This window comes from Manis pentadactyla, chromosome 4, assembly GCF_030020395.1.
Source record: "Manis pentadactyla isolate mManPen7 chromosome 4, mManPen7.hap1, whole genome shotgun sequence".
Taxonomy (NCBI): domain Eukaryota; kingdom Metazoa; phylum Chordata; class Mammalia; order Pholidota; family Manidae; genus Manis; species Manis pentadactyla.
In genome coordinates this window covers 153772481-153789457 of record NC_080022.1, presented here as the reverse complement: position 1 = coordinate 153789457, position 16977 = coordinate 153772481, and the positions used below count along the sequence as shown (strand labels likewise).

At 36.7% G+C, this 16977-nt stretch overlaps 1 protein-coding gene across 1 annotated transcript in view; it reads left to right on the top strand.

Moving 5' to 3' along the window:
• Positions 1-16977, top strand: part of AATF (apoptosis antagonizing transcription factor) — a 125487-nt gene that overhangs the window by 88812 nt on the left and 19698 nt on the right. The window contains exons 9-11 of the mRNA XM_036911075.2: positions 8490-8557; positions 10380-10460; positions 14015-14086. Coding sequence (XP_036766970.2) covers positions 8490-8557; positions 10380-10460; positions 14015-14086 — 221 coding nt within the window. The remainder of the gene's footprint in view (positions 1-8489; positions 8558-10379; positions 10461-14014; positions 14087-16977) is intronic.

The window sequence follows — 16977 nt, the reverse complement described above, 5'->3', positions numbered from 1 at the left end:
TGGAAAAGGGTAAAGTAGCAAAGCTGTGATCTGGCAGGACCCAAGTCCTCCCCCCACCCCAGCTCAATGGCAGGAGGAAGAGAAATGGAGCAGGGAGGGAGGAGAGGCCCAGGACTACTAAATGCACACCTCTGGAGATTTGCTGCAGGCACATGGACCCACATTACATGGTGCTCTGGAGTTAAGGGGTTGGAAAGCAACAACAGGTAGAATACTCAGAGAGACTGAGATTCCAGCTGCTTGTGGAGAACAGGTACCCACAACCAGCTGCTCCAGGATGAAAGAAAGGTGGGCACTTTGAAAGATAGCCCAACAGTGAGAGGGCTGCTAAAGGGGCAAGGTTTACAAAGAGCTTGCTGCTCAGGAGAAAGGACAGGTGAACAAAATCATCCTGGCACACTCAGCCCAGCAGCTTGGAAACTTTCAGGAGCTTCATGCACTCCATCTCCCTGGCTGGCAATGCAGCTGCTGAGGTCCCCCAGTGCAATACACAGCTTGCTGCTCCTTCCTCCCAGCTGGCGCTGGTTTGCAAACCTGCCGCCTCTACCATCACACCAGGCCAGCTGGAGGGCAGCTCTGCCTACAGCAGCAACAAGGGTATAACACAGAGGTCCCTCCCTGCATGCTCGGCCCACTGGTCCTGGCAGTGGAGGCAGGCATTCTGGCTTGGAAGAAGGAAGGAGCTCTTTGCTCCTGGCAGGCACAGGTACTGTATGCCTGTGACCCCCAACATCACTTCAGAGGCTGGGCAGCTCCAGAGAGTAGAGCTTCTGGGCATTAGAGGGTGCCACTGACACAAGGTTATTATTCCATAGTAATCATTAGGAATATGAAATGGCAAAAGAACCTGGTACAAACCAAAATCCCACGAACACCAGAAAGAGGGCCAAGTGAAACTCAAATCACTGATCTTCCTGATAAAGATTTCAAAGTAAAAATCATAAACATGCTCACAAAACTACAGAAAAATATTCAAGACCTCAGGGAGGACATCAAGAAAGAAATAGAAACTTTGAAAAATACAGTATCTGAAATGAAACATACAGTGGAGGGATTTAAAGGCAGATTATATGAGGTAGAGGAGATTGTAAATGAAATAGTAATTAGAGAAATTATATTCCTATACAAAGAACCTGAGGCACAGAGAGAAAAAAGGATCTCTAGAATGAAAGAATATTAAGAGAACTGTGTGACCAATCCAAACGGAACAATATTCACATTATAGGGATACCAGAAAAAGAAGAAGAAGAGAGAAAAAAGGATAGAAAGTGTCTTTGAGGAAATAATTGCTGAAAACTTCCCCAGTCTGGGGAAGGAAATAGTCTGTCAGGCCATGGAAGTGCACAGATGTCCCAACACAAGGGACCCAAGGAGGACAACACCAAGACATATAATAATTAAAATGGCAAAGATCAAGATCAAGGACAGACTATTAAAAGCAGCCAGAGAGAGAAAAAAGATCATATACAAAGGAAAACCCATCAGGCTATCATCAGACTTCTCAGCAGAAACCTTATAGGCCAGAAGAGAGGGACATCATATATTTAATGCAATGAAACAGAATAGCCTCGAACCAAGTATTCCACCCAGCAAGATTATCATTTAAATTTGAAGGAGGGTTTAAACAATTTCCAGACAAGCAAAAGTTGAGGGAATTTACCTCCTACAAACCACCTCTACAGTGTATTTTCAAGGGACCGCTCTAGATGGAAGTGTTTCTAAGGCTAAGTAGCTGTCACCAGAGAAAATAAAACCACAGTAAAGGAAGTAGACCAATTAATTGCTAAGCAAAAACAAAATTAAGTCAATAACCCACAAACTCAGTCAAGGGATAGACAAAGAGACCAGAATATGACACCTAATATGTAAAGAGTGGAGGAGGAAGAAAAAGAAGGGAGAAAAATGCCCCTTTAGATTGTGTTTGAAATAGCATAATAAGCAAGTTAAGTTAGACTGTTATGTAGTAAAGAAACTGCTCTTGAACCTTTGGTGACCATAAATCTAAAGCCTGCAATTTCAATAAGTACATGTTTATCAATAATCACCCTAAGTGTAAATGGACTGAATGTACAAATCAAAAGACATAAGAGTACCAGAATGAATAAAAAAACAATACTCATCCATATGCTTTCTACAAGAGACTCACTTCAAACCCAAAGACATACACAGACTGAAAGTGAAGGGATGGAAAAAGATATTTTATGCAAATTATACGAAGAAAAAAGCAGGAGTTGCAGTACTTGTATCAGACAAAATAGGCTTCAAACAAAGAAAATAGAAGGGACAAAGATATTCTATAATGTAAAGGGGTCAGTCCAACAAGAGGATATAACCATTATAAGTATCTGTGCAGCCAACATAGGAGCACACCTAATTATGTGAAACAAATACTGACAGAATTAAAGAGGGAAATAGAATACAAAGCATTCATTTTAGGAGGCTTCAACACACCACTCACTCCAAAGGACAGATCGACCAGACAGAAAATAAGTAAGGAGGCAGAGGCACTGAACAACATACTAGAACAGATGGACGTAACAGACATCTTGAGTACACTCCACCCAAAAGCAGCATGATACACATTCTTCTCAAGTACACATGGAACATTTTCCAGAAAAGATTACATACTATTTCACAAAAAGAGCTTCAGTAAATTCAGAAGGGTTGAAATTGTACCAACCAGCTTCTCAGACCAAAAAGGTATGAAACTAGAAATAAAATATGCAAAGAAAATTAAAAGCCCACAAACACATGGAGGCTTAACAGTGTGCTTCTATATAGTCAATGGGTCAATGACTAATAAAAACAGAAATCAAGCAATATATGGAGACAAATGAAAACAACAATCAACACCCCAAAATCTGTGGGAGTTGGTGGAGGCAGTTCTAAGAGGAAATTACATAGCAATACGGGCTTACCTCAAGAAAGAAGCACAAACCCAAATGAACAGTCTAAACTCACAATTAATGAAAACAGAAAAAGAAGAACAAATGAGGCCCAATGTCAGTAGAAGGAGGGAGCAGAAATAAATAAAATTAAGAACAATAAAACAATAGAAAGGATCATTGAAACCAGGAGCTGGTTCTTTAAGAAAATAAACAAAATAGATAAACACTTAGACTTATCAAGGAAAAAAGAGTGTACACACATAAACAGAAACAGATATGGGAAAGGAAAAATCACCATGGTTACCACAGAAATAGAAAGAATTATTAGAGAATACTATGAAAAATTATTTCTAATAAATTGGATAACCTAGAAGAAATGGACAACTTTGTAGAAAAATACATCCTTCCAAGACTCACCCATGAAGAAACAGAAAATCTGAACAGACCAATTACCAGCAATAAAACTAAACTGGTAATCAAAAAACTATCTAAGAACAAAACGCTTGGACCAGATGGCTCCACTGCTGCATTCTATCAAACATTTGGTGAAGACCTAATACCCATCCTTCTTAAAGTTTTCCAAAAAATAGAAGAGGAGGGAATACGTCCAAACTTTTCTATGAGGTTAGCATCACTCTAATACCAAACCAGACAAAGACACCACAAAAAAAGAAAGTTACAGACCAATATCCCTGATGATCACAGATGCAAAAATACTCAACAAAATATTAGCAAACCAAATTCAAAAATACATCAAAAAGATCATCCATCATGATCACGTGGATTTATTCCAGGGATGCAAGGATGGTACAGTTTTCGAAAATCCATCAACATCATCCACCACATCAACAAAAGGACAAAAATCACACGATCATCTCCATAGATGCTGAAAAAGCATTTGACAAAATTCAACATCGATTCATGATAAAAACTCAACAAAATGGGTATACAGTGCAAGTACCTTAACATAATAAAGGCCATATACGACAAAGCCACAGCCAACATCATACTTACCAGCAAGAAGCTGAAAGCTTCTCCTTTAAGATCGGGAACAAGACAAGGATGTCCACTCTCCTCATTTTTATTCAGCATAGTACCGAAGGTCCTAGCTATGGCAATCAGACAACACAAAGAAATAAAAGGCATCCAGATTGGTAAGGAAGAAGTTAAACTGTCACTGTTTGCATATAACACAATGTTTTACATAAAAAACCTTAATGAATCCACCCCAAAACTGCTAGAACTAGTAACTGAATTCAGCAAAGTTGCAGGATACAAAATTAATACACAGAAATCTGTGGCATTCCTATATACTAATGATGAACTAGAAGAAAGAGAAATCAAGAAAACAATTGCATTGACAATTGCATCAAAAAGAATAAAATAACTAGGAATAAACCTAACCAAGTTGGTGAAAGACCTACACCCTGAAAACTACAAGACATTTGTGAGAGAAATTAAAGAAGACACCAATAAATGGAAATAAATCCCGATCTCCTGGGTAGGAGGAATTAATATTATTAAAATGGCCATCCTGCCTAAAGCAATCTACAGATTTAATGCAATCCCTATCAAAATACAAACAGCATTCTTATGTGAACTAGAACAAATGGTTCTAAAATTCATATGGAACTTTAAAAGACCCCACATAGCCAAAGCAATCCTGAGATGGAAGAATAAAACTGGGGGATTATGCTCCCCAACTTCAAGCTCTACTACAAAGCCACAGTAATCCAGACAATTTGGTACTGGCACAAGAATAGACGCATAGGTCAATGGAACAGAATAGAGAGCCCAGATATAAACCCAAACATATATGACCATTAATATACAATAAAGGAGCCATGAATATACAATGGGGAAATGACAGCCTCTTCAACAGCTGGTGTTGGCAAAACTGGACAGCTACATGCAAGAGAATGAAACTGGATTATTGTCTAACTCCATACACAAAAGTAAACTCAAAATGGATCAAAGACCTGAATGTAAGTCATGAAACCATAAAACTCGTAGAAGAAAAACATAGGCAAAAATCTCTTGAATATAAACATGAGCAGTTTTTCCTGAATGCATCTCCTTGGGCAAGGGAAACAAAAGCAAAAATGAACAAATGGGACTACATCAAACTAAAAAGCCTTTGTACGGCAAAGGACACCATCAGTAGAAGAAAAAGGCATCCTACAATATGGGAGAATAAATTCATAAATGACATATTCCATAAGGGGTTAACATCCAAAATACATAAAGAACCCACCTGCCTCAACACCCAAAAAGCAGATAACCCAATTAAAAAATGGGCTGAGGATCTGGACAGACACTTGTACAAAGAAGAAATCATTGGCCATGAAAAGATGCTTCACATCACTAATTATCAGGGAAATGCAAATTAAAACCGTAATGAGATATCCCCTCACACCAGTTTGGATGGCCAACATCCAAAAGACAAGAACCAACAAATGCTGGTGAGAATTTGGAGAAAGGGGAAAACCCTCCTACATTCCTGGCGGAAATGTAAATCATTTCAACCGTTGTGGAAAGCAACATGCAGGTTTCTCAAAAAACTAAAAATAGAAATGCCATTTGACCTAGTAATTCCACTCCAAGAATTTCCTCAAAGAAAACAAGATCCCTGATTCAAAAAGACATATGCACCGCTATGTGTATTGCAGCACTATTTACAATAGGCAAGATATGGAAGCAACCTAAGTGTCCATAAGTAGATGAATGGATTAAGAGGGGATATATATACACAATGGAATGTTATTTAGCCATGAGAAGAAAACAAATTGTACCATTTGCAACAACATGGATGGAGCTAGAGGGTATTATGTTCAGTGAAATAAGCGAGTCGGAGAAAGACAAAGACCAAATGATTTCACTCATTTGTGGAGTGTAAGAACAAAGCAAAACTAAACAGACAAAACAACAGCAGACTCATAGACTCCAAGAAGGGACTAGCAGTTACCAAACAGAAGGCGGTGGGAGGAGGGTGTGGGAGGGAGGGAGAAGGGGATTAAGGGGCATTATGATTAGCACACATAATGTACGGGGGTCACGGAGAAGGCAGCATAGCACAGAGAAGACAAGTAGTGGCTCTGTACCATCTTACTATGCTTATGGACTGTGAGTGCAATGGGGTGTGTCGGGGGGGACTTTATAATATGGGTGAATGTAATAACCATAATGTTGCTCATGTGAACCCTTCATAAGATTGTATATCAACGATACCTTAATAAAAAAATAAAATAAAATAAAAGTTGAACTGAGGACAAAATTAAATTTTTCAACAATATTTCTGAAGCTTTGTTTTTCATCAACATTTTTGAAAGTAGTTTTTAAGAATTAAAGCCCAGTGATAGTGATGGCTGTGCAAATAGCAATAGCCATGGGAATCGTTTGTTTACTTGTACGTTCTTGACACCTTTTTCTTCCTGCCTTGCACATAACAAAGTCTTCTGAAACATTGGACTGAATAAACTAGTTGGACTTTGCCAGGTAGACTAATACAACCAAGTTCCAAATCATGACTGACTAAGAATAGTGGTGCAAGGCACTTGGGTAGTGCAAATGCACCCCTGAATATGTAAAATACACAGAGGGCTTGAGAATAAAGGCTGCACCTATTTGGTGTTTGAATTGTAGAGACCACTGCGAAGGTAATAGACCCACTACAGTTGTACACCTCCCATGTCCAGCCTTCGGGAAAGGCATATGGAGCTTCCTTCCAGAGGATCACTGCTGTTGTGCTGGGGCAGCTGTCCACAAGCACTTGTTCCCAGTGGCCATGGCAGCCCCAGTCTCAAGGAATCAGAGACCATTAGGAAATCCGGGAACGGTTGTTGTAATCTCTTATGTGGCTGGAACAAGGTTAGGGCAATGAGATACAGTCCTAACATTATCTTCCTACCTTTTTATTCTTTTCTTTCTCCTCTTCTTTATTTTTTTATTATTAACCTCTTCCCCTTTCCACCCCCCAACCTTACTTTTGACAATATTTACTGGGAGCCGGAAGCCCATTTTTGCTTAGCCTTAAGGGCAGCTGTTTACAGAGCAGCAGTGTTACACAGGTTTACTGTGTTGTATGTCTTTGTAACACTGAATTTGGATCTTGTATTTAGCTGCCAGAAGTGACTGTGATGAAGTAGGAGAGATAAACTGATAGATTGGCTGCCAGAGAGATGTTGGGAATCAATCAGATAAACAGGGTAGAGAAATAGCTTGCTGTTTTCTAGTGATAATAAACCAGTGGCTTCTGGTTTCTGCATTTTTAATTGTAATTGCTGTAGTAATAATGTCCAAAATAAGCAAATGAAAAAGCATCACAGGAGGTTTTTAAATTGTGAATGAAATCATCTTTTCCCTTTGGCAAAAAATTCATCTTACATGGAAATATTTTTATAAATTTGTCTTACTTCTTCCAGTGCCTACTTACATTAAACAAATGAAAATTAGAGAGTGAACTATCATGGGAATTTATTCCTCCTTCTCTATCCTATAGACTTCAGCTATTTAACCTGGTGAAATATCTATATTACTATCATGACTTACTTACAAAAATAACTATGCATTTTTGTGAAAAAACACGTTTTAAAGTCAAACCTATATTATTGATAAATGATTAGCAGGAATTCGTTTGTTAGTGTGGTCCCTTAGATTTCTCTCAGAAGATTTTTGGGATTTTAATTTCTGTTGCTAGTTCTCTGCATATAGCACTTTTATAGGAGAGATATCTACCTTTATTATTTTAACTTAAAATTCTCTTCTTGAATGTTTGATTTTTAAGTCCATTCCTTCTCTTCATTTAGGACTTTAAGATCCAGTGTAAATTCTGAATTCTGTGTGAAAGATACAGATTTAGACTCAGTTGCATGCAGTGGACTACCCAGGATTAAGAGGAGTGTAGGAGAGAAATTTAGAGTCCCATGGAGTAATTGTAGAGAAGGAGAGACTGATTCTCTCTGTTGCATTTGCACATATATATACGACTTTCTTTAGGTTCCCCCTTACAATTGTGGTGGTGAATGTGTTGGTATCTTACTTGGTTAAATCACTTAAGAGTAAATGTGGTAGAGTACCGGCTACGGAAAGCAAGAGTATGAAGTCCGTTTAATTATATATAATAAGGGCTTTTGCCTGAGGAGAACCTTTCTGTCTGCTGGAGGTGATGGGTCCCAGAAGTTAACCACGTACCATTTTCCTATTGGTGAGAAGCTTAGACATTTTCCTTTTTGCCACACAGCCCTTCCTTCCTATCTGACCTTTTAAAGATTCTCCTTTGATATCGATGAGGTGGACAAAACTACTCATACAAACAATGAAGGGAATGTTGCACAGTCATTGATCTATTTGAAATGAACTGCAGTAAAGTAATTTTTCCAAATGGACTTTTGGTCTCGGCTCTTGCTATTGCCAGCTTTTTAAAGATATATAAATATGAAAGGGTTAACAGGAATTCAGTCATGCTCTTGCCACTGTGTTGTCCCTTATTGATTGTAGTTTTAGAGCTGTCACTATGCCATTCAGAATTCCTACTGTGCCCTTTTAAAGTCAGTTGGTGCTGTGAGATGATAAATAAATCAATTGCTTTCCTTTTTCCCCTAGCTCCTTCGAGAACTCATAGAACGGAAGACCAGCTCCTTGGATCCCAATGACCAGGTGGCCATGGGAAGGTAATTTAGATAGGTTTTCTGTTCATGCAAGCAGACGATATAGTAGTTTCTCCCTTAATTCTGCCTCCTAAGACAGTGATTGTCCCTATAATTAGGCCCTATAATTATAAAAGTTAAGCAAGATAATAAGATCCAGAAAGACAAAATGATGGAAGTCCTAAGTGTTTTGCCCTATAGTGCCTCCTGTGCAGTTTGAATTAAGAGATGATAAGCACCTGTATGTGTTTGTTTTAGGGCTTGTTTTTCAAAGTCCTTTATGCCCTTTGCTCTCTGGTTTGGGTTGTGACTGTATCTGTATCAGTCTCTGACCAGTGGATAAAAAGCAAGCACCCAAATGCATGCTCTCTGCTGTCAGAATGTGGCAATGTGCATAACAGTTTCCTTGCTCAGAGTCGAATCTGCTTTGTTAAAAGTCTGCGCTAATTTAGACCTCCACCCCTCCAGTAAAAGCTTCAGCACAATTAGAAATGGAATGCGGCAGCGTTACCCAGATGTCAGGGTAGAATGTAAAGTAGTGAAGGAAGGCTCTTGTGTGTATGCTTCATCCTGTGGGTGAAAATAAAAAGGGCGTTTAGAGTGCTACCTAATGAATAGTGTACATTTAAATAGCCATGAGCCATAATTTGCGAAACCATGAAAGGAAACAAAAGCTGCAAGTGCCAGAATGGAATTCTGGGCAGAGCAGCATTTTGAGAAAGCAATGAAAAATTTGTGTTGATGAAATAATTTTGTCTGAGTAAAACATTATTTGAATTTTAGGATAGGATATTGTTGATATTTTGTATAACTCTGGAATCCTATGGAGAGCTGTTTGCTATAAATTTAATGTGATACAGCAAATTGCATTTAAGTGGTGATTATATTGTACATTTATCTGACTTTACAATAAAATAGATTATGGTAATTAAGATCATATTAAGATTACAGTAATTGCATTTCCCAAGATTATTTTTTTCTGATACTGGGTTTTTGTTGTATAAGTCAGGTAAGATGACTAGCTGCTGGTGTTTCTCCTTTTTCTCATATTTGTTCATGTGAACAATTTATGAAGATTTTCTTAGTACCCTTTATTTGAAAAATTAATTCCTGTTAATCTAAAAATGACTGCAGAATATGTGAATCCTGTTTGAATCCTGATGCAAACAAACCAACTGTAAAATTGAGATGATCTGGGAAATCTGAAGACTAACTATTTGATAGTAAAGAATTAATTTTTTTTTTAGATGTGACAGTGACATTGAGATTATATTGGAGGGAAGAACTCTTACCTTTTAGCAACACACGTTCTGAAATACAACAGATGAAATGAAAATTAAATAAACAAAATGGCTATAAAACTAGTACCACTCATGAATGATTACAAAAAAATTAACAAAAATTGGAAAGCACAAGAAAAAGCACTTGGGTATTATTAGAGAAGAATATTAGATTTAAAGAATTCGTGTGTTTAAACCAAATGGCAGTTGCAATATTAGTAAGAGAACATGCTTCACAGCTAAAACATCAAAAGCAAAACCAAGCAGCCCTACTCAGTATGATGGGTTCTCCTGCAGACGGGGTATTTAGTGCTTTTCACAGCAATGCCAAATACTCAGAAGCATTGTTAACCAGATTTGCTGTAGAATTTCCCAGCTGCCATTTGCTTTCTTACCATTGCACAAATCCTCTTCAATTGATTAGTCGCTTTGGCCCCAGACTATTCTAAGGAACTTAATGTAGGCTGATGATTTCTTTCTTTCTGCAAGGTTGTTAGCAAGAAATTTGTCAATAGGCATAACTACTTCTGTTAGTGATGATGCATAACATTGCTTGAATTTCCTAGACAGTGGCTTGCGATCCAGAAGTTACGGAGCAAAATCCACAAGAAAGTAGATAGGAAAGCCAGCAAAGGAAGGAAACTTCGGTGAGTTATTTTTTAGAAAAAATTTTAACGTGGTATGTTGTATCTCTTCTCTTATAATTTGGCTATTTTATAATTTTCTATCTCTTCTGATGAGTTTGTTTTTAAGGATCAGAAAAATAATCCTTACATGTTTTAAGACTCTGGAGCTTAACTGTTAAGATCTGACATCTGATGCTTCTACTCACTGGCCTGGAGACCTTGGGCAAGTCACTTTACATCTCTGTGCTTCAATTTCCTCATCTGTGAAATGAGTATAGTAATAAAAGTCATATCTTATAGGGATGTTATGCAGATTAATTAGCAATTCATGTAAAGTGCTTAGAGAACAGAAGCAACTCATCCATCCTATTACAAGCTAGTAAGTAGTAAATTGGAATTTGAGCTAATTGTTCTGATTCCAGAGCCCATGCTTCTAACCTGTGGCTGTTGTTATTTCTCTGGGTAGGACCAACTGGCTTATGCAGGCACCAAAGTGCCATCAGGGCTACATTTAGCATGTGTCCTGAAGAAGTAAACAAGTAGCCCAGGTTAGATGAGAATATTTTAAGTGCTCTCAATTGGACCTCAAGAAGAGCTGGTAGTGTGTGCCAGCTGTCATCACTGACACTAGGTTGCACCAGTGAGCAAACTTTGCTCTTTGTGAGAGGGTTGGAGAGAGAGTTCCAAAAATGTCATAGCAAAGATGAACATTACCTTGTGGAAACATTTTTCAAATGATAGCAGGTCAGTTGCATCAGTCTGGCAGACTGGGCATGGCAACTTACTAGTTGAATGCTAGAAAATTCTTTATAAAGAAAAGAAATATTTTGGTTTTTGGAAACAATTGTAACTATTGATTACTGGTACTTTATTCAGCATTATATATAACTGGATTTGATCATGATTTAATCAGAATTCATAACTCTGAGGCCTTTAATAGTGGGATGTTTACTTTGCTTGTAAAGTACACCTTTACTGTGCATGTCTGTTCCTGTGCCATAAAATTATACTTATCTTTTCTTAGTATGGCCAGTCAGAGCTGTTTTAATACTAAATCATGCATCTTTCCTCAGCAGGACTGAGATTAGATGAAATGCATTGCATTAAGTACACATTACTAAATTGACTTTAATCTGATCACTTATCAAAAGTTGTCTTTCAACATGTAAGTTATTGAATATATTGTGTTAAATGTAGTAGTATTACACAGAGCAGTGCTATCCAATAAAAATACATATTACATATGTAATGTTAAGTGTCTGGCAGCCACATTTAAAAAAGAAATAGGTGAACTGAATTTTAATATTTTGTTTAACCCAACATATTAAAAAATGATTTCAACAATTCATTATTTAAAAAATAATCAATAATATGTTTTACATTCTTTTTTCCACTCCAAGTCTTCAAAAGCTAGTGTACATCTGAGGTCGGCACATCTCTGTTCAGACTAGGCACATTTCCAGTACTCAGTAATCACACGTGGCCAGTGACTGCTGACTGGACAACGCAACTGTAGTTCCTAGTCTTTGTTCAGAGAGGAATTAAGCCTGTCTTTGGATACAGCCGAGAACATTGTTCCTTTTTTCAGATGGACACCAAAGTTTGATGAAGCCCAAAGACGTTAAGATGCATTTAGTAATGGTACTTGTGCTTTATAGTTAAATAAAAAGGTTATATAAAAACTTATATTCTCATACATTAACATAACTTGGGGGAGGGGATATTTTGACTCAGTTTCTGAACTTTAAATATGTATGCCTTTCCATTCACCATCAGTTTCACATTTCAAGGATTATCCCATAGAAATATGTGAACAAATAATAAGCTGTGTATAAGGGTCGCCACTTCAGTACTATTTAATAAGGTTTTTAAAAGGGAGTAGGCTATGTAAATGCCCATCAATAAGAGATTAAATAAATTAAAATGTATTGACACAGTGGAATATTCTGCAACTATGAAAAAATAAATTACAGTACATGGTTCAGTGGAGAAAAGCATAATGCAGAATATTAAGTATATTACAATCCCATTTCTATGTGAAAAATGTATTAAGTTTATATTTGTCTTATATGTGAAAAATCCACACCCAAACTTAACAGTTTTAATTAATAGAGATTATTTCTGGGGGATAGGGCTATCAGAGACTTGTCAGTTCCCTATGCATTCCTGTATTTGGGTTATTTTTTAAAGAATTAGATACTACTTTTTATAATTAGAAGATAACAAATATTTTTAAAAATGAGTATCGTGTACAGAGATTTTGTTTTTGCATCTTAAGAAAAGTGAAGAATTGGAATCAATATAAATGTTCAAAAATAAAATATTTTGTGGTGCTAATACTATTCCTAGAATTGTACACAGCTATTCAGATATTGTCTATGGGACAATGCTTACAATGCTAAGTGAAAAAAAATGGGTACAAAATCGTATGTGTGCATGTATATCAGGATTACTACATAAAACAAACATAACTAAAACGTTAACAACTGTCAGTAGGTGGAGGAACTGTGCATTTTTTGTGTGCTTCATTTGTTTGTTTTCCAAATTTTCTATAATGAATTTATACTTTTCCTGTTACTCTTGACAATGGGGAAAATCTCATCACTATTATTCTTGTAAAATGCATTTGTTAAAAAAAGAAATTAGGCTTAGCTGGGGTGCTAGAGAATCAAATTGATAAGTGTAAAAATGTTTTTCAAACTATAAAATTAATATTATGCACATGAAAATATTTTTATGGGTTATGTTCTGCCCAAGAAGAAGTTTTTTTCATTAGAATTTTATACTGTGCATATTGTTATATAGCCTCTTCTATTATAACAAACTGAAAGGGATACCTTCTTTGACTTCTCATTGGTATCATCTGGCCTAAGGTCATGTATTTGTTCAGCTCCTTCATTCAGAGGATCTCAGAGTTCTTCATACAAAAACATCCTTTTTCTCTATTGGTGGGAAATGGAAGTGATGTAACTGAAATTTCCATTAACACCTTGACTGCAGATCTAGGGATCAAATTTATTATGTCCTTAGTTGTGTTCCTTCATTTACAGGGAGGAATGAATATCCCAGTGGATCTAGTGAGTAGAGATGATGTGGAATTCTAGAAGCCTTTTCTGACTCAGGGAACCAATGCTAGTGAGTGATGGTGGTGAGATACTGTGTTTGGATATCATACCACTCACTACCAGTGTCACTGCTGGTAGGCAGCTCTAATGACCATGAAAAATGATCAAGATGTACTTAGAGTAAGAAAATGGGGTAGTGTTTAAGGGTTAAATATTGTTTAAGGGCACAAAGATATCTACTCTTTTTTGGGGCTGTGATATAAATGGATCTGTGTTGAATGACAGTCATTTACAGTGTGCTGTTACCAGAAACTTTCCTCCTGTAGCATTAAGGAAAAAGGGGGAAACAGAGTTGTGAGCAGTGTGTGACTATTAATTATTCCCTATTTCACTCTGGAGCCAAATGCTCTTGTGATGAGTTCTGGAGTTTGTTATCTCATAGAATGTGTTCCTTTTTTCTAGGTTAATAGTTACTAATGGTTCTGCCTCTTTGTCTCCTGCTTTGTTCAGGTTTCATGTCCTTAGTAAACTACTGAGCTTCATGGCCCCTATTGACCATACTACAATGAATGATGATGCCAGGTGAGTAATAGATTAATTACATGTCTCAAATGGCTTCATGACAGCCTGATATTGACCTGTTCTACAACCTGTTGCCCTCTGCATTTCTTATCAGTTAACCATTTGTCACTGGCATCATAGCAAGGGTCCTTGTCACATCTCTTCACTTCCATAATTACTGTAAAACTAGAACAAAATTTCCATAAATCTCAATGCTGCTTCTGGTGGCTTTTTGTTTGTTTTTGCTGTTTGTTTTGTTTTTGACTTTAGCCACCTGACTAGGACATCTGAGATCTTCTCTAGGACAGATGGGTTAGGACAGCACATTTATTTGCTTTATGTGTTTAAGTGTTTGTGCACATGCTCTTTTCTTTAAACAATGGCTCTAGAGATTGCTCTAGAGATGTGCATTACATTGTGTTTGTTCTGGCTGTTCTTGAGGATTTAAAAAAATATTTTTAGTATTTTTACAAAAGAAGTATATGCTCATTTTATAAAGCTGAAATGAGATAGAAAAGTGTATAAAAATGTATACTTACGATATTACAATTCATATTTTTTTTATTAAGGTATCATTGATGTACACTCTTATGAAGGTTTCACAAGAAAAACAATGTGGTTATACATTCACCCTTATTATCCATTCCTCTCACATACCCATTGCAATCACTGTCCATCAGTGTAGTAAGATGCCACAGAGTCCCTATTTGTCTTCTCTGAGCTACACTGTCTTCCCCGTGACCCCACACACACCATATGCACCGATCATGATACCCCACAATCCCCTTCTATCTCGCTCCCCACCTGTTCTCTCCCTCCCCTCCCTTTTGGTAACCACTAGTCCCTTCTTGGAATCTGTGAGTCTGCTGCTATTTTGTTCCTTCAGTCTAGCTTCATTGTTATACTCCACATATGAGGGAAATCATTTGCTATTTGTCTTTCTCTGCCTGACTTATTTCACTGAACATAATACCATCTAGCTCCATCCATGTTGTTGCAAATGGTAGGATTTGTTTCTTTCTTATGGCTGAATAGTATTCCATTGTGTATATGTACCACGTCTTCTTTATCCATTCATCTACTGATGGACACTTAGGTTGCTTCCATATCTTGGCTATTGTAACTAGTGCTGCAATAAAAAGAGGGGTGCATATGTCTTTTTGAATCTGAGAAGTTGTTTTCTTTGGGTAAATTTCTAGGAGTGGAATTCCCGGGTCAAATGGTATTTCTATTTTTAGTTTTTTGTAGAACCTCCATATTGCTTTTCACAGTGGTTGAACTAGTTTACATTCCCACCAGCAGTGTAGAAGGGTTCTCCTCAGAGATTGTTTTTAAAAGAATAATTCCTTCTATATTTATTAGTTGGCATTCTGCTACAATGCAGTATTTTTATAGTATTACTTATTACTTAGCCATATCCCATCTCCTTCATTTATTTAACATTCACTTATTGATTTATATTGGTATGGACTCATGCTTTCCTACTTTATTCAATGAATTATAGTCTGATAGTATGATTATTTATTTTGATTTAAAATTGTCCCAGACTAATGGAAGCCCCTTAAAGCTGGCTTGTGTCTTTTTGAGATGTCCCCGATCATTCTTTAAGTACTTCCTTACTTTCTGGTGCAACAAGGTATTTGAGGTTCATCTTATACTTTCCCTGTTCCAGCCCTAGAATCAGTCTCCAAGGAGCCCTGATTATTTTTAGTGGATTGTGATATTTAGAAACCAAGATCTGTGTACCAGGCATGCTCATTGTTACTGCGTGTCATTGTTTCTGTATTCTCTCAGGGTACAGCCCTAGGAAATGTGTGTGTGTGTGTGAACACATGTACATACAGGAAATAACCACTTTTAACATCTCAGAGTAGTCCTTTGCAGTCTTCATGAGTTCCCTTTCAGTATGTTCTTGTTTCTATTTTTATATAATTAAAATTATATTCTACTATTGTGAATTTCTCCTTTTAACATGTTGCATGCTATGAGCATTTTCAGTCATTAAAATTATTCAACAATTTAAAATGACTGTGTAATATATTAATAACATTACTTATTTAGCCATTCACTATTGGACATTTACATTGATTTTTAGTTATTCTTATAAATAATGCTCTGAAAGACATTTTTACACATAAAGTTTTACAAAGTGAAATTATTGGTCATAATGTGGGTTTTGCCAGCTTTATACCTTAACTACGCTTAACCTTTTTGAGAGTATTTTGTTTGCTAATGAACTCTTATCACATTTCCCCTTCTTGCTGGAAAGTAGTAGATCTGCAAGTTTAGGTGAACACAATTATTATTTTTTTGTTTGCTTTCGTTTAGTCCTTTGAGTGCAAAACATCTTATGGGTGGTTTCCAGTACATTTATACTCAGAACTTCATGACTTCATAGGCTCTCCTGTGCTTTGCAAGTGAATGCCTATGTGTGGCTGTTTTTTTTTTTTTCCCATTCATTTCTAAATCTAGGCTATATTTTAAAATTACTGAGTAAAATGAATACTTCATAGATTCTCTGTCAGAGTGACATGAAAAATTACATCCACAAAAAAGGAAAATTGGATGCTTAAACAATAAAAACCATTAAGGTAAAATTATCCCAGGCGTAAAGTGAAACCTAGTTTAGATATTAGTGGCATCTTTTGAATATAATGGTACTAGGTCATTTAGAAATAACTTTTTGTCATTCTCAGTTGGAATTTTTCTTGAATCACCTAATACCCCAGGGGCTCTTAGTTTGCCAGAGTCTTATTTTATTCACTTACAATTTTTGAGGGGCTGCTATATGCTAGACATAATGGTTATTTGAAAATGACTGTGTTATTTAGGGTTATATTGGACTTGGTCTGTAAGAAACATAACACCTGACTACAGGGCTTAAGCAAATGGGGAGTTAATTTTTCCGACAG